Source organism: Diceros bicornis, chromosome 9, assembly GCF_020826845.1.
Source record: "Diceros bicornis minor isolate mBicDic1 chromosome 9, mDicBic1.mat.cur, whole genome shotgun sequence".
Classification (NCBI taxonomy): Eukaryota; Metazoa; Chordata; class Mammalia; order Perissodactyla; family Rhinocerotidae; genus Diceros; species Diceros bicornis.
Window position 1 is genome coordinate 74435309 of NC_080748.1, and position 24774 is coordinate 74460082.

The 24774-nt window shown below is 41.8% G+C and overlaps 1 protein-coding gene across 4 annotated transcripts in view; it reads left to right on the forward strand.

The window, feature by feature from the left end:
* Positions 1–24774, forward strand: part of FARP1 (FERM, ARH/RhoGEF and pleckstrin domain protein 1) — a 285713-nt gene that overhangs the window by 184569 nt on the left and 76370 nt on the right. For all 4 annotated transcript variants that reach the window (XM_058548404.1, XM_058548406.1, XM_058548403.1 and 1 more), the window contains exons 4-5: positions 18243–18285; positions 20976–21054. In XM_058548404.1, the coding sequence (XP_058404387.1) occupies positions 18243–18285; positions 20976–21054 (122 nt within the window). The remainder of the gene's footprint in view (positions 1–18242; positions 18286–20975; positions 21055–24774) is intronic.

Below are 24774 nucleotides of genomic sequence, written 5' to 3' on the forward strand. Positions count from 1 at the left end.
ATGATGCTACAGTGGACATACCAGTACATTCATGTTTGCTCATGGCCAAGTGTTTTGGTAGTTCAGATCCAAAGGCATAGAACTGCCTCATCCATGGGCTTGATCATTTTAAAATTTGCAACATATGTCTTTAAAAAGGTTTCACCGATTTGAACCCCAAATTTAGAACATAGCTTACTGTTCTTTTTTATCTCTTTCGGCTGATGGCACTTGCTTAAGACTGTGTCCGAGTCTATCTTCCATTAGACCCCCTTTTAGGCTATAAGTTTCTTGTCTATTTCTATTTACCCTTTCATTCAGTACACACTGAGGACCTAGAACTGTTACTAGCGCTGTACTGGGGATCCAATAATAGTAAGATGCAGAGAATGTATAATCTAAGTGGGGTGTCAGGTATAGTTGGTGGCCAGTATAGGGTATGTGACAAATGCTCCACTGGGGCCAGAGGGCGTTGAATGATGGGGGTAACAAGCATTGTGTTCAGGAAATCCTTCCCAGATATTGCGAAACTGAGTCCCATGAAGCCAGTAGGAGTTGACCTATAGAAAGAATGTTCCTGGAAGAGGGGGCACCCCATTTACAAAAAGCAGAAAGCAAATGGATTATTTAGGAACCTGCAGATAAGGCTGAAGTTGAGAGGGAAGGGGGAGGAGGGCCCTGGTGAAGGAAGTGAGAGAGAGGAGGTTGAAAGGCAAGCAGGAGCCACATCTCCATGGGCCTTCTATACCATTGCCATCCAATAGAAATAGAATGTGAGCCACATATGTAATTTCACATTTTCCAGCAGTTATGTTAAAAAAAAGTTAAAATAACTTTAAAATATATTTTATTTAATATATCCAAAAACATTTTCATTTCAACATGTGATCAATATAAAAAACTATGAATAAGACATTTTACATTTTTTCATGCTAGGTCTTTGAATCTGGTATGTATTGGACACTTAAAGCCCCTCGATTCAGACCAGCCATATTCCCAGTGCTCAGTAGTCACATGTAGCTAGTGGCTATTGTATTGGACAGCACAGTTCTGTACCAAGTTAATGTGTGTGGGAAGCCATGAATGCATTTTAAAGGGAATGTGATATGATCTGATTTATGGTTTAGAAAGAGAACTGTAGCCAGATTGGAATAGGGCAAGCCTGGAGTCCGGAAGGCTGTTAGGGGCTTGCAGTATTTCAGGCAGAAGACACTGCTGGACGGAACTAAGAGAATCGAGGTGGGGGGTTGGAGGGAGGTGGATGAATTCAAGAGATTGGGGGGGGCGTGGTTAGGGATATGATTGAATGGATGGGCTTGAGAGGGAAAGTGGGCTCAAGAGCAGCTGGGTTTTCTGGCTTTGCCATCGGTGGGGGGATAGAGGCACCAATCACTGGAGATGGAAAGCCTCAGAGAGACCATGTCCGTGAAGAGGTAAAACAATTGAGTTCCGTCTCAGACATGAGGAGTCGGAGGCGTCAGTGGACATCCCAGTGGAGAAGTCCAGCGGCCACTCCCAGTACGTGTATCTCTCAGAGCACAGGAAAGAGATCTGGGCTGAAATTCAGAATCAAGAATCATATGATTATTTTAAATTAATTGAAGCTCTGAAAGTGGGTGAGAGTGTAAAGAGTGAAAAGGAGGAGGCAAGAGTGGAACACCAGCATTTAAGGGATGGACAGAGAAGGAAGGACCCTCAGAGGAGGTGCAGTTAGGGCGGAGGAAAACCAGGAGAGGGAAAAGTCACAGAGCAAGAGAAGAGAGCATCACAAGGAAGGAGTGAACAGCAGATGTAGGTGGGTGGTGAATGAGCGAGTCTGTCGCACACCTAAAAATGGGTGAAAATTCTGTTTTTCAACTTGCTCCTACCTCCAAATACTCTGTCATTTTCTAGTGCTTACATTAAACCTAAGCCTCCTGGACTCCCAGGCCTTTTTTCGGATGTGGCAAATGACCACAGACGGGCCAAATCTAATTCCACATTCTTTGATTCATCTAACAATTATTTTGTGCCTAAACCATGTTAGTCATCACACTTCATACTGTAGAAGACACATGATGTAAAGTGACAGCAAGTTGCTATGGTTTCTATTCATTTGAAGGGCACAGCTTAGTAGGAGAGACAAGGAAACAAATAATAACAATACAATGTAGCAAGTCCTATGGAACATTGTTTCCTAAACCTATTTATGTTAAAGATTCTCAAAACCCACTTGAAGATATGCTACCTCATTATTTCTAACAACGCTGCCTGAATTGCTGCCAGGTCCTAACGGCTTTCCTGACTTGTCTTGCCCTATTCCTCTACAGCTGGAGATGCCTTTTTAAACCATAAATTAGCGGTGAGGGTACTAAGCTTCTGAGAATTGTCCCATATCTGGGTCAACCGGCTAGCTAATGGCAGAGCTAGGATTCTAACCATGATCTTCTGCCCCCAAGTTCAGTGCCCTTTCTGTTCACTGTGGGTGCTTCTCTTTTGCTAGGATTTACAGACCTATTGATCTTCCTGGCTACCTCCAGGGCTGACTCTTTCAAGTTTTATCAGGCTTGATTTTTATGATTCACTGTTTTCCTTATCATATTGTTTAGGAATACGTTCAACTGCAAATTACAGAAAACCCACTAATGATGACTTAAAGAAATGGATGTTTATTTGTCACATGTAGTATAAATAAAAGCCGCTGCATGAGTGCTGAGCATGTGCCAGACTGTTCTGGTCCCTGTAGACACAACACAAACATGGCCCACATTCTAGAGCAGGGTCAGCGAGCTTTCTACCGCCAGCCCTCAAATGGCTGCGTTGCCTCTTAGCAGCAGGGGGACTGGGGCAGGTGGCTGGCCTTACTGAGCCTCACTTTGCTCGTGGGTATAATGGGGGTAATAGTGCCCACCTCGTGGGGGTTTTGAAAGGATCAAACGTGATAATATCTATCAGCATGAAACACCATGTCTGGAACCTATTAACGAAGGTGTTAGTTATAGAAACGATTATCATTGTCGTCATCATTTTGTGTGTGTGTGTGTGGTCAAAAACAGATAACATAAAATTTATGATCTTAACCATTAAGTGTACAGTACAGTAATGTTAACTATATTCTCATTGTTGTGCAACAGATCTCTAGACCTTTTTCCTCTTGTAAAACTGAAACTCCATACCCATTAAATAAAGACTCCCTTTTCCTCCTCCTCCCAGCCTTTGGCAACCACCGTTCTGCTTTCTGTCTCTATGAGTTTGACTACTCTAGTTACCTCATATAAGTAGAATCATGCAGTGTTTGTCTTTGTCTTTTTGCGATGGGCTTATTTCACTGAGCATAATGTCCTCAAGGTTCATCCATGTTGCAGCATGTGTCAGAATTTCCTTCCCCTTTTTTTTTTGGTGAGGAAGATTAGCCCTGAGCTAACATCTGTTGCCAATCCTCCTCTTTTTGCCAAGGAAGATTGGCCCTGGGCTAACATCCATGCCCATCTTCCTCTACTCTATATGAGCCACCACCACAGCATGGCTTGATAAGCGGTGCGTGGGTCCCCACACAGGATCCGAACCTGTGAACCCCGGGCCGCCAAAGCGGAGTGCATGAACTTAACCACTATGCCACCAGGCCAGCCCCTAGAATTTCCTTCCTTTTTAAGGCTAAATAATATTGCATTTTTATTGGAATATTACGCTGCATTTTGCTTATCCATTCATCTGTTGATGGACCCTTAGGTTGCGTCCACCACTTGGCCGTTGTGAATAATGCTGCAATGAACATGGGTGTGTTGTCGTCGATAGTTTTTTTTAATACTACTGTTGTGATTATTACCTTTGCCAGGCTTCATTAGGGAGGCTGCTCACTTATCTGCTAAACCAAGAGGAAGCATGGTTGTTCTCAAAATGCCCCAACGTGAGCTGTCACAACTGGTTTTGCCCATTTTTCTGTGTGTGACAGTGGGAAACTAGTTGTCCCCCGAAGTCCCTGGCATGCAAGGTTGTGGACCTTTGTTTCTAGGTGGTAAGTTCAGGCAACTCACATTCCAGCCCAGCCTTCCACCCCTCTTCTCGTCATTTCTATCATGTAAATAGCCCACATCAGAGCATTATTCATAGTAAGGGTTTCAAAAAGCTTAAGGGGAGAACAAACACTTTCCATGGTCTAAGATGTGTTTCTCAAGATTGGAAATAAACTAGTGATAATTAGTAAGTAATCAATATGCTCTACCCTTAATTAGACTTGTCCTGTGGCTTGTCAGTTAATAGAGTTGATTTCTGTGTTTACATGTGAGTTTGGCCCACTGTTGTTGTTGAGTCCAAGCAGCTGGCCCCATGCGATTGCCCCACAGGATCAGAGAAGCCTTTTAATCAGCTTTTTTTTTGACTGATTGGCCTTTCCATAGCAGAAATGCCATTGATCCTGGGAATCAAAACCCTGTGCTTAATATGCCAGCTAGACCTAGAGCCTGACAACTGGTAAAAGGCCAGAAAGACACTAGGTTGCCACTGGGGTGAACTCAGAGAGTGAATCATCCTTGAGCTTCTACTGTGTGCCTTGGCCTCTGCTACAAACCTAAATGCACCTCATTTGTTCTTCACATTAGGTATCGGCAGAAAGAGCCAGGTAGTAAATATGTTAGGCTTCACAGGCCATACTGTCTCTGTGACGACTACCCAACTCTGCCGCCCCCGCACAAAAGCAGCCACAGATAGTATGTGAACGAATGAGGATGGTTGTGTTCCAATAAAACTTTAGTTGTGAGCACGGATATTTGAATTTCATAGAGTTTTCACGTGTCATGAAATATACTGCTTCTTTTGAGTTTTTTTTCCCACTACTTAAAAATGTAAAGCCATTCTTTCCTCTCAGGCTATACCAAAGCTGGTGGTAGGCCAGATTTGGCCCACGGGCCTTAGTGTGCGCATCTCTGCTCTATAATATTTCTCCGTGGTAGGTATTTTGTCATCCACATTTTAGAGTGAGCAAACTCAGAGAGGTAACTTGCCCAATACCTAACAATGAGCTGTATGACCAGGTTTATAACCAGGATTCACACGCCGGCCTTTCTCAGCCAGTGCAAGCACTCTCTACTACTCTTGGCTGCCTCTCCTCACATATCCCCATCTCAGAGAGCCACACAGACCTCAACGGCAGAGACAGGTGTGTAAGAAGATTGATCTCATTGGCCTTTTGAGAACAATGGGAACAGCTCTGCATTATGGCCTGTAAATCTCTGTTTAAACATTTGCTTTGTCATTTAGCAGCTGGGTAGATTCTGAACTTCTTTGATTTTGTACTTTATCTGAAAAATAGGATTAATCAATGACGATTTTACAAGGTTATCATGAGGATTAATTCAGATACTTAACAGTCATGAGCCCAGCGGGATTCCTAGTACATAGTAGGCAATCAGATATCTGTTGTATTTTATGCTTACATTCTAGCTGAGAAACCAGAGGCTGGCCCATTGATCTTTTATCAAAGCTACATTGCTTAGTGACCTGATCAAACAATTCTAATTTCTAATAAATAAATATTGATAAATCCCAGGAAGAAGATTGACATCTTTTCGTTCATTTTATGTTCTTCTCTGTGCCAGGAGGAAAGTTTTGCCATTGGTAGATGTCTTAGCTCAGGCTGCCGTAACAAAATACCGTAGACTGGGTGGCTTGAACAACAGGCGTTTGTTTCTCACACTATTGGAGGCTGAAAGTCTGAGATCAGGATACCAGCAGCTTAGGTTCTGGTGAGGACCCTCTTTTCTGGTTTGCAGGTGGCCACCTTTTTGCTGTGTCCCCACGTGGCAGAGAGAGAGATCTCTTCCTCTTCTTATAAGGCTACAGTCCTATTGGATGAGGGCCCCACCCTTATGACCTCATTAAACCTTAATTACCTTTTAAAGGCCCTATCTCCAGATACGGTCACTTCAGGGGTTAGGGCTTCAATATATGAATTTGAGGGGGACACAATTCAGTCCGTAGCAGCAGGCATGCTTTCTGGGCGCTTGAGGTCGTGGAAACTATGGCTTCTTGGGATGAGGGATGTCCCTTGCTGGTGGTTTCCCAGCCCCACTGGGGTTTGAACAGACCTCCTTCCTCTGTGCTTAGTCACAGCCTCCTGACCTTGCTTCTTCCTGGAAGTCTAACTGAGGACATCTGAGGTGAGGAGGGGCTCTTTGTGGAACATTCCAGGTGTAAAGGATGAAGAGTATTGGAGAACCAAGGACAGATGTGAGTGGGGGAAGCCAGCGGAGGTGAGGTTGTGGAGCAGCTCCGTGACCACGCAGAGCAGCACTATGGTTTGATCCGACAGTGGCTGTGTTGTCAAGGCAGGTCTCAGAGGAGGCAAAGTTCTCCTCCAGCAGAGTCTGGGGGAGGGGCCAGATCACTTGAAGAGTAGAGCTGTGGGTAATGTTCCCTTTCTTAAGCTGGAAGGCAGGTATGTGAGGTTTTTTGTTTGTTTTCATTTTGTTTTTTTAATTAATACACTTTATGTTTTAGAGGACTTTAGGTTTACAGAAAAATTGAGCAGAAAGTAAAGAGAGGTCCCACATATATCCCCCCAGCACACACACAGTATCCCCTATTATTAACATCTTGCATTCGTGTGGTGCATATGTTACAATTGATGAGCCAATGTTAATACGTTATTATTACAGTCCAAACTTTACATTAGGGTTCATTCTTTGTGTTGTACATTCTATAGGTTCTGACAAATGTATAATGACATGTATACACCATTACAGTATCATAAAGAATAGTTTCACTGCCCTAAAAATCCCCTGGGCTCCACCTATTCATCCCTCCCTCCCCTCTGAGTCCATGGCAACCACTATCTTTTCCTTCCAATTTTCTTATTTTCTGTATTCTTGGTGCTCTGGCATTTTGGGCCCTGCTGATGGGAGAGATGCCCTTCCAAGGGCTGGCCAATGCTCAGAGACAGCAAATGGCTCCCCTGCAAGTGCACCTTTCATATGCAAACTAACCAATCCAGAGCCCAGACTCTGAGCCACCTCTTCTGTCTGGCTCTTATGCTCCAGGAGGCAAAATTCCCCTGCCCTCATTATCCCAGGGCCAGGTACCAGACAACTAGAGACAGCCTCTACACCCCAGAGCCCTCTGAAATGATTCGAACTAGCCGGTCCTAAACCTGCTTGCCCTGCCTTGCCTTTCCCCATGGAAAGCTCAGTAAAGTCTCCTTCCCGTGCTTTCTCCTCACCCTTTATGCCTCCTGACCAACCCTGGTGCTTCCCCATGTGGCCCTGCGTGGTGTGGCATGTCCCCTCCTCTTGGGAAACATGAGTAACAAACTATCTTTTCAATGGCAGTCATCTCCTAACCTCTTGGCACCACCATCTCTGAAAAATGAAACCTACATTTTAAAACAATTTGGTCAAAAAAAAATCATGAAATATGTCTCTACAATGGATAGAGTCTTGAGAAGATCGAAGTGGAAGCATAGTTTTTGGATCTTCCCAAACCCAAGACCTCACATAAAAACAGCTACTTCGCAAAATCAAAAATGTATGGACAGCGTTTATGGCAAAACTGGGTGTCAGAGTGTAAGCCCAGGACGCCAAAGTGCAAGCAGGTGGAGAAAAAACCAGCCAAACACAAGGGCTGGGTGCTATCAGGGTCTGTCCAGGAATAAACAGAGGGAAGCAGCACGGCAGCTGATGGACCAGAGAGAAGCCCCAGATGGACGCTGGAAGTCACAGGGATGCTGTTTGAGAAGAGCACCTGCAACTAAGGCCTGAGAGGTTGGAAGAGTCTAGCTCCAGCGAGCAGTAACTCACCCTCGAGGACAGGCTACCACTTAGAAACTGTGGAGAATGGGGCCAAAACTGAGCTGGGTAAGGACAATAGAGAGGAATAATAGAGAAGGGGAGGGAAATGGAGCCAGGAAATCTCAGAACGCAAGCTGCCGTATCTTTCAACACTGCCCAAAAACAATGGAAGAAGAGGCTCTGGGAGGTTAGGAAACTACTGTGAACCATACCTTCTTCTAAGAAGGTTAGAAAACAATTTTCACATAAAAATGAGTGACAGTAAGGTATCACAGTCATAATGATATTTTTTTAAAAAAGAAACAAGTGTATTCATCCTGAGAGACCATGTATGGCCTTGCCGAAGAGACCAATGAGTGTGCAATCCACAAAATCCAGACTCTGGAATATTCTACAGATAACAGATAAACTATAAGGAAAAGAAAGGGATGGAGGAAGAGGCTATAGATTAAAAGATACTTGAAGGATATAAAATTTGTGAAAATAGAGAAGACTAAATTCTAGTGTATAAGATGCACCATTTGGTGAAATAAAACATTAAGAAATGTACACAGTTACTGTAAAAATCTGGATAGTGGTTGCTTTCTGAGGGAGGAAGGGGGTTGGTTTTAGGATGAAGTGGCTGGTAGAGGTCTATTTCTTGACTTGGATGGTGGATACAAGGGTGTTGCCATTTAATAATTCACTAAGCTATCCATTTGTTTTCGGTAGTTTTAAGCATCCGTGTCTTATTTTAAAATTAAGCAGTTTTAAAAGGGCGAAAAAGAAAATTAAAAAACAGAAGAAGCAAACTACAGATTAAAGGGGGAAAATCCAATTAAGTAACAGAATACCCAAGTGAAATCCTTTGAAATGGATTTTTCAAAGCTAATGCAAATTAACCAAATGATTTTAAATTAGTTAAAACTGAGTAGTTGATGGGTTACATGTATCACGCCTGGGGTCTATTGCTGAGCCCTTCTTGAAAAGTAAAGTTTCCCTCCAGGCAAAGGCCCCCTGAAACCCCAAGCTTTGCCTGATAATATTGTCTTGATTTTATTCCAAAACTTTCCTTCACATATATCTGGGATATCAAATACTGCTTAATGAATTTAATACACTAATGCATAAGGATAGCCTGTACTACCTTTCATTTTGTACTTTGGTTTACAGATATGTCTTTAATTTCTTTTTATTTAAAGCTTTCCTTGTAAATAAATTAAAAAACATATACTAAAATTTTCAGTTCAAATTTTATTGACACATTCCTTCAGCAGGTCACTGTTGTTTAAATAAAAAAGGTGGGGGGTGGGCAGAGGACCAAGCTATATTAAGAGAGATTTAATGGACATAATCAGATATGAAGCAGGGTCTTGGATTGGATATTAGTTTCAACAGACTATAGTAAAGACATTCTTTATTCACGTAGAGGAATTTGAATATAGTCTGAGTATTTGATGAGAAGAAAGTTTACAAAATGGAAAGCTAGAAATCAATGACTAAAAAATAAAAAGTAGGTTGCAAACAGTATGATCTCAGTTTGGTTCTTAAAAAGTGTATTTATGTTTGTACTCACATACATCAATCATAGAAAAAGGTGTGGAAGGATAAACATGAAGGCAGTGGGTCCTAAACCATGATCCCCGGGCCAGCAAGCAGCATCAGCATCGCCTGGACACTGGCTAGGAATGCAGATTCTCGGGTCCCCACCACAGATGAGGGACTCCAGGAGCAGGGTCCTGTGGTATGTGTTTTAACAAACCCTTGGGGTGATTTTGATACAAGCTCAGTTCTGACAACAACTTCACTAAGATATTGACCGTGATCTCTTGGTGGTGGAATACAATTTTTAAAATTTTGCTTATCCAAATTATCTAATTTTCTAGAATACATATGTATGAATTCCTTATGATAGAAGATTATTTTTAAATTAAGAGGTTTTTGGTGGCATCCCACAAATTTTGGTTTATTGTGTTTTCATTTTCATTTCAGTCTAAAATACTTTCTTATTTCCCTTTGGTTTCTTCTTTGACCCACATGTTATTGAGAAATATGTTCTTTAGTTTCTAAATGTATGGGGATTTTCCAGAGTTCTTTCTGTTATTGATTTTTAATTTAATTACATGGTGATTGGAGACTGTAGTTTGTATGACATGAAGACTTTTAAATAATTTACTGATATCTCTTTTATGGGCCAAAATATGGTTTATTTTGGTAAATGTTTTGTGTGTACTTGAAAAGAATGTGTGTTCTGGTGTATGGGATGGAGTATTCAATTTGTGTCAATTAGATCATGTTGGTTGATAGTGTTGTTCAAACCTTCTCTATCCTTACTGAATTTCTGCCTATGTGTTCTATCAATTATTGAGAGGTATTAAAATCTCCGACTATAATTATGGATTTGTCTATTTCTCCTTGCAGTTTGATCAGTTTTTGCTTCATGTATTTTGAAGTTCTGTTTTTAAGTGTATAAATACTTAAGATTTTTATGTCCTCTTAATTAACTGACTCCTTTATCATTAAGAAATTACCTTCTTTATCCCTTATAATATTCTTTTTCTCATGTCTACTTTGATACTAATATAGCCACTTTAGTTTTTTTTTAATTATTAATGTGAGTATGATATGCCTTTTTCCATCCTTTTCTTTTTAATCTATTCGTGTCTTTATATTTAGCTTGTTTTTTGTAGGCAGCATACAGTTGGGTCTTGCCTTTTTATCCAATCTGACAATCCCTGCTTTTTAATTAGGGATGTTTAGACCATTTACATTTAATATGATTATCAATATGGTTTAAATTGGTCATTGTGCTATTTGTTTTCAATTTGTCATATCCATTCTTTGTTCCTTTTTTCTGCCTTCCTTTGGATTAATTGAATATTTTGATGATTCCATTTTACCTTCTTTATTGGTTTATTACTATAGCTCTTTGATTTGTAACTTTAGTGGTTGCTTTGGGATTTTTGTGTGTGTGTGAGGAGATCATCCCTGAGCTAACATCTGCCAATCCTCCTCTTTTTTCTTTTTGCTGAGGAAGACTGGCCCTGGGCTAACATCCGTGCCCATCTTCCTCCACTCTACATGGGACGCTGCCACAGCATGGCTTGCCAAGCAGTGCATCGGTGTGCGCCCAGGATCCAAACCGGCGAACCCTGGGCCACCGCAGTGGAGTGCACACACCCAACTACTTGTGCCACCAGGCCAGCCCCATGCTTTGGGATTTATAATGTACATCTTAACTTATCACAACCTGTCTTCAAGTGATATTATTCCACTTCACATATACTATAAAAACTTACAACAATATACTTCCACTTTCTGACCTTTTTGCTATTGTTATACAGTTTTCTTTTACATAAGTTATGAACCCCATACTACACTGTTATTATTTTTACCAGTCGGTTGTCTTTTATAGAGACATAAATAATTTAAAAATCTTTAAAACATCTTATACATTAACCATGCAGTTAACATTTTGGTGTTCCTCATTCCTTTGTGTAGACACAGATTTCCATCTGATATCATTTTCTTTTTGCTTGAAGGACTTCCTTTAACATTTCTTGTTATATGGCTCTGCTGGTGATGAATTCTCTTAGCTTTCATATGTTTGAGAGAGTATTTTGCCTTCCTTTTTAAAAGACATTTATTGCTGGGTATAAAATTCTAAGGTGAATTTTGTTTTCTTCTAGTATGTTAAAAATTTTCCTCCACTGCATTCTCACTTGCCCTGTTTCTGACAAGAAATGTACTGTCATCTTCATCTTTTTTCCTTTGTACATAATGTCTGTTTTTTCTCTGGCTGATTTTAAGATTTTCTCTTTTTCACTGTTTTTGAGCAACTTGATTATGACATGCTTCCATGTAGTTTTCTTCACATTTCTTATGCTTTGGGTTTGTTGACCTTCTTGAATCTGTGGGTTTATAGTTTTCGTCAAATTTGGAAAAATTTCAGCCATCATTTGTTCCAATACTTTTTCTTCTCCTTTTCCCCTCCCCTACCATCTCCTCTCCTTTGGGACTCCAATTCCCTGGATATATTAGGTTGCCTAAAGTTCTACAGTTCTCTGACACTCCATTAATTTTTTGGTAATTTTTCTCTCTGTGTTTCATTTTGGATTGTTTCTCTTGCTAGGTCTTCAAACTTAACAACTTTATTAGTATTTCTTCTGCAATGTCTAATTTGCTGTTAATCTCATCCAATGTGTTTTTTATTGCACACAATGTAGTTTCCATCTCTAGAAGTTTAGTTTGGGTCTTTTTTATATCTTCCCTATCTCAACCTTTTGTACATAGAGAATACAATTGTAGTAACTGTCTTCTTCATGTCTGTCTCTACTGATTCTAACATCTGTGTCAGTTCTAGGTCAGATTGATTTTTTTTTTTTAGTCTAATTATGGGTTGTACTTTCCTGGTTCTTTGTACTCCTGGTGATTTTCTTTATTGGATGTCAGATATTGTGAATTTTACTTTGTTGAATACTGGATAGTTTTATATTCCTATATATTTTATTGATTGTTCTGGGATGCAATCAAGTTATTTGGAAACAATTTAGTCCTTTCAAATCTGGCTTTTAAGACTTATTAGGTGGGACTGGCATAGTGTACAGTCTGGGGTTGTTTATTCCCTACTGTTAAGGGATGACCCTTCAGTACTCTACCCAATGCCCATGAATCATGAGGTCTTCCAGTCTGGCTGGTGAGAATAGGTAGTATTTCTAGCCCTTTGTGAACACCGGGGTATTGTTACCTCTAATTCTTTTGTTGGTTTTTTTCCCCAATCTTGGGTACTTTCCTGATAAGCATACATTGATCAGTATTCAGCTGATTACTCAAGGGTAACCCTCTGCCCTATCCTAAAAGCTCTTTCTGGAGAGAGCTTTCTACTTTCCTGTAAACGCCAGCTATCTTGTCCCCTGCACTCTCAACCCCAACTCCTTAACTCATGGATTTTGCCAGGTTCTGCCTGTGTTCTTTGTCTCTGCATCACAGCCTAGAAACTTGCTCTAGGCAGAAGGCCTGAGTATGCAGTTTTCATTTTTAAACATGAAGAGGAAAGCTGAGCTTTTGTTGAGTTTTTTAGCTTTTAGAGGGGCAGTGTGTTATTGCAGAAAAATCACAGATTTGGAATCAAGTGGACTTGATGTTGAATCCCAACTATGTGACCTTGGGCAACTTGAATAAGCTCTCTGAGCTTGGCTTCTTTCCTGTGTAAAATGACCATGTTGTAATGAATATTAAATGAAAATGTATAAAGCACCTATCCAATGCCTGGCACACAGTAGGTGCTCGAGAAATAGTCTCTTCCCTGCCCTCTATCTGATATCAAGTAACTGACTCTCTTTTAAGAAGACCCTTCCAAAATACCTCAAATATTTTAGTTGCCTAAAAAATCCAGCTGAAATGTCATTTACCAAAAAAAGGGGCAAAAGATATTTAGGGAAAGAAGAGAGTAGCTTTGGAGGCAATCATCTTGCCTTGCCTTTGATACCTGGGCATTAAAGCATTTCTTCTCACCAAACAGTATTTCAGTGCAGGGAACATGTTCCAAAGGGGGAAAGTAACATTTACAGGGGATTGGCGGAAAATAGAGAGCCTGACTTACATGTAGGCTGGTAGGGGAAGATGGGGCTGGAAAACTGTGTTGAAACCAAATTGTCAAAGATAGGTGTTATGGGCTGAAATTTGTATGTTGAAGTTCTAATGCCCAGTCACTCAGAATGTGACTGTACTTGAAGATAGGGTCTTTAAAGAGGTGATTAAATTAAAATGAGGCCATTAGAGTGGGTCCTGACTCTGTTATCATTTTAAGAAGAAGAAATGTGGAGATACCCGAGAGACACCAGGGGCATGTGTGCGCAGAAGGAAGACCGTGAAGCCAGAAGGCAGCCATCTGCAAGCCAATGAGAGAGGCCTCAGAAGAAACAAAACGTGTGACACATTGAGCCTCCAGAACTCTGAGGAAATAAATTTGTGTTGTCTAAGCCACCTAATCTGTGATACTTTGTCATGGCAGCCCTAGCAAACTCTTACTATAGGCCTTCAAATCCCAGCAGGGGAAGTTCCTTGATTCGGAGAGTCCTACTGATTGGAAATGACATTTCTAGAAATCCGTTCATTTTGACCAAATCGCTTTACAGTAGGTAACGTGGATGTAGAGGTGTGCTCTGGAGCCCAGCAGCACGGTTTTAGAACAAGGATGTGTACCTTGGTTGAAGGGGTGGGGGGAGGGGTTAGAGATAGATCATTGCAGTAGTGACCCTCTAGAGATCTGTTGGCAGGGAAAGAGAGATTATGGTCCTTTTGTTGCCTTTTTAACTCATCTGGAACTCGTTGCTGTTCTGCTTAGGTTGAATGAACAAGTGATTTATCTAAGATGACCTAGTCCAGTTCAAATGCTTCCCAGTAGCCCTCCCTATATATCATACTTCAATCCTATTTTTCTTCTTGCTCCTTCTAGCTCATCCATTTATAGTAGTTTAAGTCCTACGTGTGCAAGACCTTTTATCTCAGCTCTGCCAATATTGATCTAACTGCTAAATGGAGGGATCCTTGCGGGCCCCACATTCTCACCCCGGCCAATTCAGCTGTGATGGGACCAATGCCTTGTAGCATTATTGCCACAGAGCTCTACCAAACGGACTAATTCAGGCCAGTCTGATGTTCCCAGACCTACATGTTCTAAAACCACATGCTCAGTTGGCTCAAATTGGTGCTTGTATTTGGTGCTTTCCAGAGAAATGCCAAAAACAGAAGAGAGATGTTTTAAAACAGTTCATAAAATTGGCAACTACATTGCCAGAGCATAGTTGTTTTGTCCTGAGTGGTTTGCAGAAGTTTAAGCGGATTCTGTGGCAGAATTGGCAGTGGTGAAAGGTCTTAGATGGTTCCCCTGAGGCAGCCGTGGAGGCCAAAAGAGCACAAGAGGGCAGGCTCATGAGTGGGCACTCAGCAGCCCTGGGGAATCCCACTAGAATTCTCCAGTTAACTTGCTGTCCCGTGGAACACAACTATTTCCAATCTTCTTTGCCTCAATCCTCAAATTTTACTGGGGAAACAGATGGCATCAAAGAGGAACTTTCTTATCTTCCTGACACAGAAATGTAAACTTACTAACATCTGTCATTGGCCTTTCTTTCTCCTTCCCACAATGGCAGAGATCTTCTTTCTGTCTCAAGCCAATGCCCTGTGTTTTAGAGCTACTGTCACATCACCTCAGGTCCCTAAGACGTCCTCATCCCTTGTTCATATTCTCAATCTCTATCCTTTTAAACACACCCAGGGCTTTGCTGTTAAACACAAGCAAATAAACAATACCCTTATTTGATTCCTTACCCCTATACTCCTAGTCTCTTGCCTCTTCCTTCACAGCCAGCTTCTTAAAAAAGCCATTCATCCTTCCTGCCTCTTCACTCCCCACCAGACTTTCATACCCATCAGTGAGTCAACTGACAGCAGACATTCTAGTTCTCTCTTATTTGACCTTTCAACAGTTCTTCATATTCTTCCTTCTGGAAACACTTGGCTTCTGGAAACACCATGGCTTCCATGACACAACTCTCTCCTTATTTTCCTTCTATCCTCATCTGCTCCCACCTGGCTGTGCCACGGTGGAAGCATCAAAAGTGCTCATGCATTTTCATTCTTTGGATGCTATGAGGCCATCTTATCCTCCATGGAATCAGGGTGGTGACGACTTCTAAATGTGAGATCTCCTGTCCAGGCTTCTCCTCTGAGCTCTGGACGAGTACGTCCGACTGTATCCGTACTTCATCTTCCTGATGAAATCCAAGGCACCTCATAAGATCAAAGTGTCTAGAATCCCTCTGTCCTGACTCTCTTCCAGTTCTCCTTGTCTCTGTGAATAGCACCGGCATCCTTCAGATGCCCACAGCAGAAATCTTGGCATCATTCTGGTCATTGTCTCCTCCCTCCACCGCCATATCCAGTCCATCAGTAAATCCTATTGGATTTTACAGCTTAAATTTTTATTAAATTCACCCACTTTTCTCCAACTCTGCTTCTGCCCTCCTGGTCCAAAATACCATTCTCTCTTGCCTGGACAATTGCAACAGGTCAACCTGCATCTATTCTGGCCCCTTCTATCTGTTCTTACACTGCCAGCCTAATCTTTTTAAAGTGCACATCAGATTGTATCAGCCCCATGCTTAAACCCTTCGCACTGCTCTTAGAATAAGGACAAAGAAATTTAACATGACCTCAGTGGGGTCTGACCCACCAGCCTTGCTCTGCAGCCATGTTGCTCTCCTTTAACCTCGGGCATCTAGACAAGGGTGTTAACTGCATGTCTTCATATATTCTTCTTACTTCTCTCCCCCTTCAGATCTCAGCACAGTGGCATGTTCAGGGACATGTTCCCTGAACAATGTCATGTTCATATCAAGTCTCAGGTTCCCCCTGCCCCCGCTCCTCCCGTGACTGGGTCAAACTTCTCTATCCTAGATTCTTGGAGTCCGCTGGGACCCCCTTCGTTTCACTTGTCTCAGCTACTTCTTCACTTTTGTGAGGAAGGTTTTCTGGTTCTTGTCTGTCTTCTTCACTAGACCATAAGCTCCATGAAGCGGGGACCATGATTGGTTCTCTCATCGTTGGATTCCCAGAGCCTGGCATAGGGACATGGTAATTTTTTGTTGAATGAATAAATGAGTCTGAAGAACAGGGTTTAAGTTCCAGCTTTGGGCCTCTATTCTCTGAATCTCAGTTTTTTCATCAAATGGAGATACATTTGCCACTTTATCCATCTTTTAGGATTCTTAGGAAGAAAATAATGTATCTCAGAGATGATAATTGCTGTTTTGAATGGCTATTCTCATTTTAAGGTTGAGGTTTATGAATATGACAGTGGAGATGATCCTAAGTCAACTAATGCCATTAATTTTTTCTCTTATAGGGGAATAATATGGGATGAGGAATATAGAAATGAGAATTTCATTATAAAATCTTATTTATTTGAAAAGGTGATGGAGGAAGATTAACCTGAATAAGTAGGAACTTAAAATTTTTAGTTTTTTTACTATGAGAATTCATAGTGCTCATTTAAGATAATTTGGATAATGTAGAAAGGCAGAAGACAAGAAATCACCCATCTTCCAACTTCCCAAACACATTTTCTCACATTCTTAAATATTCATCAAGAACACGCTTTTTAATGCCTGCATGGTAATGTGTCATATAGATGTAGACTCTTTTATTTATTTATTTATTTTAGGTTATTGTAAAATTTTTCACTATTGTAAAAATGCTGTGATTAGCATTCCCTGTACATAAATCTTTGTGTGCTTAATGTAAAATTTCCCAACGTTGAATTATTAGATGAAAGGGTATGTATAGCAGTACTTTTCAGGCTTTAGATAATTATTCTTTAATTATTCTCCAGAAACATTGTACCAGCTCATACATCCACCAATAGAGCAAGACAGTGTGTGTTTCCCCACACCTTGGCCCACTTTGGGTATTACGTATAAAATACAAACATGTGTATATACAGGCATATCTAGATGCACATTTAATGGGTGGAAATGGTATTTGATTATTTAAATTTGCATTTGTAGTGCAAATTACTCCTGAATTTGAACATTTTCCCATTAGCCAATGTCGTTTTTCTTTGTCAGTTACCTGTTATTTGCATAGTTTTGGGTGTTCCCTTTTTTAGAAAACTCTCTTAACATTAAGCACATTAACCTTGTTTTTATCGTATATGCAAATATGAACTTCAGTAGAACCCTTTTCAAATGATCACAAGTTCAAGGGGAGTTGAAAGAAAAACATATGAAATGGGATAATATGATCAACTTAACTCTTTATTATTAAGGGCAACTGCTTTCTCTCTTTTTAAAAAAATAATTGCCACTCAAACTGCAGCTAAGGAGTGTGTGTGTGAAAAGAGTCCGGACTTTGAAGTTGGAAAGGCCTGATTTTAGTCCTGGCTCTGCCACTCTGGAGTGGAGAGACATGGGACAAGTTATTGAGCTTCTGCAGGTCTCAGATTTCTCTCCCGGGTAATAGGAATCCTCTGGCCTTGTTTTGAGAGGTAAATAGCTTATGGATGGTGCCTGGTACAGAAGTGGTGTTCTATAAATATTCATTTCCTTTCCGTATCCCTCAAAGGTATGCTGTTCTGTAAATACATATACGTACATGTATGTTGTCTCATTAGGGAGCGTGCATATTTCACTCGGCTTATAGCCAGACATGCAATCATTCATTAATATTTGCTGAATAGCTAACTATGATGAAAGTACAAGTGAGAGTAGAAAAATTCTTAGTTAGCCATTTGAGTCTAGGAGAGATTTTAATTTTAAAGCTTAGAGATAATATTAGCAAATTTGGATCTATTCTATAAAAGTGGTAGGTGATGTAAGATATGGCATTCTGGAGAAGAAGGGAACAGACAGCCTCAAATACTCAAAAATGTTTTTATTTTAAACAGCTCCAAATAAAATCTCAACATACTTGCACTGTTTCATTGAGAATTTATGTCTCAATCTGTTCTTTTTTCCTTCGTAGGTGTGGCTGGATCTCTTAAAACCGATTATCAAGCAGATTAGAAGTAAGTATATACCGTATATTTAACGATGACGTTAAATATAAAGCCAGACATTTTCCTCGTCTAGACATCGTCTGCCCCGTGCCATCAAGCACCAGTGACACAGAGTCTGTTTTCACCTGATTGCTTTTCATCATCCACTAACCTACGTGCTATTAAAAAGTATCTTCTGCAATTTTTTTTTTTTTTTTTTTTGTGAGGAGATCAGCCCTGAGCTAACATCCGCCAATCCTCCTCTTTTTTTTGCTGAGGAAGACGGCCCTGGGCTAACATCTGTGCCCATCTTCCTCCACTTTATATGGGACGCCGCCACAGCATGGCTTACCAAGCAGTGCGTCGATGCGCGCCCGGGATCCGAACCAGCGAACCCCGGGCCGCCACAGCGGAGCGTGCGCACTTAACCGCTTGCGCCACCGGGCCGGCCCCTGCAATTTTAATATATAACAATTTGGTAATCAAAACCTTGCTTGGAAAATCAAACGTTGTTTAGATTAACAACTGAAGCATGCTGTTAAGCCCCAGGATCACTGAGCTTGTCTTGTCTGTGCCTGTGTTTCTTACTGTCACTTTCGAAGGGGGAAGGTGGAGCCATTTATTCATAAATCAGTGTTGGGTTTTCTGTCCTGCAACTTCAAAGCCTGTGAGATCAGAATGCAAGTGTAGTTTGGAAAAATAAGGTGCCAAAAGTGTGTGTGTGTGCGCATATATGTGTTTCTGAATGACAAGCCGAACTGAAGGGAGCCTGGCTTGCATTTAGACTGTGTGTTGAGAAAAGATGAAGGAGGGTCTGAGAGAGGAAAGGAAAGAGAACACTTGCTTTTTCTCTCCCTTCTCATTACGCCTCAGCACTGGATCCTCCTCCTCTCTCTCTGCTTTGAGGTCAAGTTCAGAGCCAAGTTCTGTTCTCAAAGTCATCCAAATGGTCCCTCGCTACAGCCAGAGACCAGGAAAAATTCTGAGGATGGTAACAAAACTGCATTCCTTCAGTTGAGCATGAAGCACACAATACCTTGTGGGATGGTTTTTATGTCTGATTAGTAAACCCCACCGGGCCACTTAACAGCCATTTATGTGGATGTAATAAACAGGCACACTGTGTCTGTATGGCCCTTATGCAATTGAAATTACTGTCGATCTTCTGCCATTTAAATTAAGCAATTACTGATGCTGAAAATGGAACAGCCATAGTTCATTTAACGTTTACTGGGTGGCTGGCCAGTCACTAAGTGTGGGGGGGACATGCAGCTGAGAGAAGCCCCCAGGCCTGCTGGGTGGAGGTAGCATAGCGTCTAGATGGATGACCCCTGTCCCTGCAGTAACTTGTGAAGGGAACTGCTAATGGTGGAAAGGAGTTTCATAGCACGTTACCAAGTGCAGACCCAAAACAGCGAATCACTGCTGGGTCAGCACTGGAACAGGGCTTCTCCTTTTCGTCTCCGTGTGCTCTGACGGCCCTGTGTCACAAAGCTGTCATTTTGCATTTAGTGCTAGCGTATTCCCAGCTTCAGGTTTCTACAGATCCGAGCAGCTTCATTTAATTCCCTGAAAATTACTGAGAGGAAATAGTGCAACCTTCCATCTTCTGCATTTTGCTTCTGTTATTTTATGATCCAGAATTGACGTTCAAGGGATTCTGTTAATTTTAGAGTGATTAAGGAAAAGAAGCCCAGCTTCTCTTGGCTTCAGTATTTCTGTGCCTTGTTTTTTCCCTCATAATTTTGTATATATTGACATCTTCATCTTATGCTATATCATTTTTGGGTTTTTTCTAAATTTGAATGTGCTATCGTAGAAATTATAATACAACATCTATTTTTGTGTGTGAGAGGTAGAGCAAAAAGACATTTTCTGGTTTTATATGATTGCTACTAAAATTTGGATTTCATTATAGTGCATTATATTTCATAGAACATAAACTTATTGCTATTATTCCAAATGGCAGCACCTGTGAGACTGCTCTGATACTGTAGTTTGTACGTCAAACAAGCTGACTCAGATTGCAAATTATCATTTTATAATCTATTTAATGCTCTGTTTTAATTCTGAAAACAAAAGTTATCCATCTTCACAGTCTCTCCCTGCCTACCCCATCCCAGATCTGCTTCCTGATTTTGTCTGAACTCATGGAGATGGTGGTTTATGAGACACTTAGGAAGGCTTTGGCTGACTTGGACAAGGGCGGGGCCATGTCTTGTGATGTTTCTCTCCAGAGCTCAGGAGAGCACCTGGCACATAGGTGCTAGATACATATTTTATGAACACATTAGCAGCTGTACCTTGTACATAGTTAAAAATAATAAATTACATAACTGGTTTACACGTTCATTATCTCCTCCTTAAGTTATCTGAAGCCTATATTTGGACTAAAGCAGCTGATAAATTTTTGAAGACAAATGTCTTTTCTTAAAACCTGGGTACAATTTAAGTCTCCAGAGAAAAAGTTTAATATCTCAATGTAATACCCTTGTCACAGTTTTTTAAAAAAACAGATGTGTTTCCCCACAATATGAAAGTGTGATTAGTGACCAAACTGGACCAGTTGTTATATGACTTGGGCGTTGGCAGCTGTGCTCTTGGCAGCTCGGAATGAGTCTCATTGTTTGGTGTATAATATACCCCAGAAAGTCTTTTTCTTTAATGGCATTTGAAACACAAATCAATAAACGCTGTATTGCTTTTTTTCCCCTTTTTAGGGCCAAAACATGTTGTTGTTAAGTTTGTGGTGAAATTCTTTCCACCTGACCACACACAACTCCAAGAAGAACTCACAAGGTTAGTGGTTTGGAAACTGGGTGCTTAGTGCTATGGGATGCCGAGGAGAAGAGAAAGGTTAATGTTCTAAGTCGATTGATTAAACATTTTCACAATGATTACTCAACCAGCATCTGCCTAACTGTGCTTAGCAGTTTAAACCCCTTCTCTTCCAGTTGGGCTTACAAACACTGGGGGAAAGAAAGTACCACCCTTTCCCTGAAGCCTGGTTTCTTCAAGGCTGTGATATGAAGTGGACTGTTACAACCTGTTTCTATCATATTTTCCCTCTGATATCTATCACATCAGAAGACAGTTTTGGGAAGTGAATCTCTTCTATGAAGCCAAGATGTTAACTCACTTTCTCTTTGTTGCTGCCATGGATGAGTGGACGTGAACTATGGGTCAGTTTCTTTGCAAGTGTGGCCAAGTGGGAGAATCGTGAGCATCCGGTCAGGCCTGGCTCCCCACATCAGTCCTGCTCTTGGTAGCTGTGTGACTGGCCAGTTACTTGTTCCCTCTGCACCTCTGTTAATTCCCCTGTGTCAATGCGACTATAATGCTTGCCTGGCTAGGATTGTTTCTAAGATAAGCACTATTATACATAGAGTGGCTGGAACCCAGTAGGGACACTATGAGTGACAACCATCATCATCATCATCATTGTCATTGTCATCATCGTCATCATCACCATCACTACTTCTACTCATTTTATAACTTGCAGCAAAACAGATGGTATTCTAAAAGAGAGCAGAGCTCAGTGGGAACGCATGAAGATAAAATGCCTCCCTTCCAAGAGTGCTTTTATGAGTACACTAATCTGACCAGCCAAATTCTTGCCGCACATGCGTTTCAAGCTATAGCTGTTTAAGACCAAGGCTGTCACCCATTTCTCATCCCTCTCAGTACAGAGCACATCTCTGGGCATCTTGGATAGTTGACCATCATTTATCAAAAAGATGAAGACATTCAGTCAACAGTATTTATGAAGTGTGTAAGCATTGTTCTAGGCACTGGGAATATGGTGGTGAAAAGACAAGCTTGACTCACATGGGAACAAGCAAAACAATTAAATAAACAAGAAAAATATCAGATGATGGTAAGAGCTCTTTAAGTAATTCAAGTAGAATGATGTGATAGAAGGTGACGGGGTGACAACTTTAGATTGGTCGATCTAGGGTCCCTCTCTGAGGAAGTGATGCTGATCTGTCAGTCATTTTCGGAGGAAGAGCTCTCCAGGTAGAAGGAATAATTAGGCAGTGCCCAAGGCAGAAACAAGCTCCAGGTGTTCAGGTGCCTAAGAGGGCCGGCATGGCGGGAACATTGAGGGTGAAGTGCAGTGAGACAGAGGCCCAGTGATATGTGGTGTTGAAAGACTAGGTACCATGTGGATGCTACAGGGAGGATGACAGCAGGGAATCCAGTGAGGAAGCAATTGCAGTGCTCTAAGCCAAGACGATGGCAGCAAAGGAGGTGGTAGGAGTAGAAATGGAGAAAAGTGGTTGCATTTGGAATACACGCTGGAGGTGGGGTCCGTCTGTCTTGGTGATGGGTTGGGAGTAGAGTCTGAGGAAAGTAGAGAGGGTGTTTAGATTTGACTTAAGCACTGGGTGGGTGGTGGTGGTGATTCCTAAAATGAGAAGGGGTGGAGGGAAGTAGAGGAATGGGGAGAGGTAAAGAGTTGAGTGTTTGGTTCTGCCAGGTTATGTTTGAGATGCCTGCGAGACATCACGTGGCTGTGTCAGGAAGGGCATTGGGCACACGAACGTGGGGTTCCAGGGAGAGGCGAAGGCCAAGACTCTTCCCACAGCTTTGTGTTTCCTAAACGAGTCGCCACATGTTTACCTGCACTTACAATCCTCAAGTCGATGAAGCAGTTAAAGGGGGCCGGAAATTGCAGAACCCATCAGCCCTCTGGGAACCCCGTGCTGTTTGACAGGACACTTAGTGTAGGGGAGGGGCGGCTGGAACTGCCACACCCATTGCACAAGATGGAGGGGCCGACGACAGTAGAGTCTTCGTGCGGTGTCGTTACTGGGCTACTATGTCTCAGTTTCTGGGGCCAGTTTTCCCATTGTGGAAACATGCGTTGCTCCAAGCTCAGAGTATTGAAATCAGTCTAAAGGCGAGTCCAGCTGTTGGTCAGCACTGTGCCTTTCCCTCCTGCGTCTCACTGGGCCTCTATTCTGCTTAGGAAGTGGGCGGCATACATCCTTTTTTTTTTGCTCCATTTTTTCTCCCCATTATACTTTGCAATTAGTTTTGCACCTTTTAAATTTGGGTGAATCATTGTCTCAGGAGGTTTACCATCCTGATCCTTGTAATAAAATTCCATCCAACTTGTTACCACCGAGCCGTGTGCGCCTGGCGTTTTGCCAGCTGCTCTGTCCAATCTGATAAAGGCCTCACGTTACATAAGCTCAGCTGGACGTGGCAGGTTTTGGGTTTTGTCATCTTTGTTTTCTGGCTCCCAGTGTTAACTGACATTTTAAAAATCTTTTCCGAGGAGAGAATTCTTTTGGCTCAAGGGTGAATAAAATTGACAGGACGTTTAGAAGGTCCCCATCGCTTTCCACTTTGTCACAAGGTGTGACATGAGGGGGACCTCCCAGATCCAATGTGTTGACTCCCACACTCTCAAATTCCTGAATAAGCAGAAATTTAATGATGAAACCATTGAGATTCCAGGCGCTTTTCTATAGCAGGTGGCGAGGCAGGGAGGGGTTGGGAGAAGGTCTGTGTCCACAGGACTTTAGGTGAGGGACGTGGAGACCGGAGAGAAACAGAAGTGGGCCTGCAGTTGAGCAGAGTAGAAGTGACTCCAGCTCTGTGGTTAATTCTCTGGGCCTCCAGGAACAGCTTTCAGCTTCCCATTTATATAGATAGAAGATTAAATTGCACTTCGCTGTTAAACAAGTAGCTGAATTCCTTTCTATTTATTGAGCTGCACTTTCAGTGGACTGTGCCCTATTGACACCAGGGCCCAGGCGTCTAGAAGGAGAAAAGAACTGACTCTTAGGTGCAGGTTTAAAATGGCCACGGAGGGGTCTTTGGAAAAGAAGGCACCAGTTTTCTTATTGCCGGGCTCTGCATCACTTTGCTTGTACTGATGAGTCCAGGCACACTTCCCAGTGTGATGGGAAGATGGGCGTCCCATCTTCACTTGGATCCGATTTCTCTTTGGCTGTGTTCTTCTTATAGGTGGAGGCACCCTGTCAGAAACTGCCATTGTGCAAGTCCTGCTGAAGTCTTTCCTTAGGCTGCAGAGAAACTATAAATTACTTACACTGAATAAGAAAAGAAAGATAAAGTCCTCCCAAGTGAAATAAATTAAAATAGACACGTTTAAAACAAGGCATCAGATTAGTGTGATTTGCACCTCTTGCAGTCCCTGGAAGCGAAAGCCCTTCAGATGAGCCCTGCCGCCGTCACTGCCTCCCTCCGCTCGCCCACCTTCTGCCAAGAATTGATTCCATTGTGAGCACTTTGTGTTTTCATCGTGTTTATGGGTTTAATTTTGTTTAGTGCCTGCTGAGTACAACTTATCTTTTGGCTGCTGTGGATTTGATTGGAATTGCTTTGGTTTATAGTACAAAAGGTGTTGCTGAATCTCTGAAGTTAGCATTGCAGCCAGCATGCTCGTCTTACAGCTGTCATTAAGACAAGTCAATACCCAGGAAGGTCTTTCTCAGATTACAAGGGCCTTAGAACAGGAGAAGTCAGCATAATTAGGGGGTGACC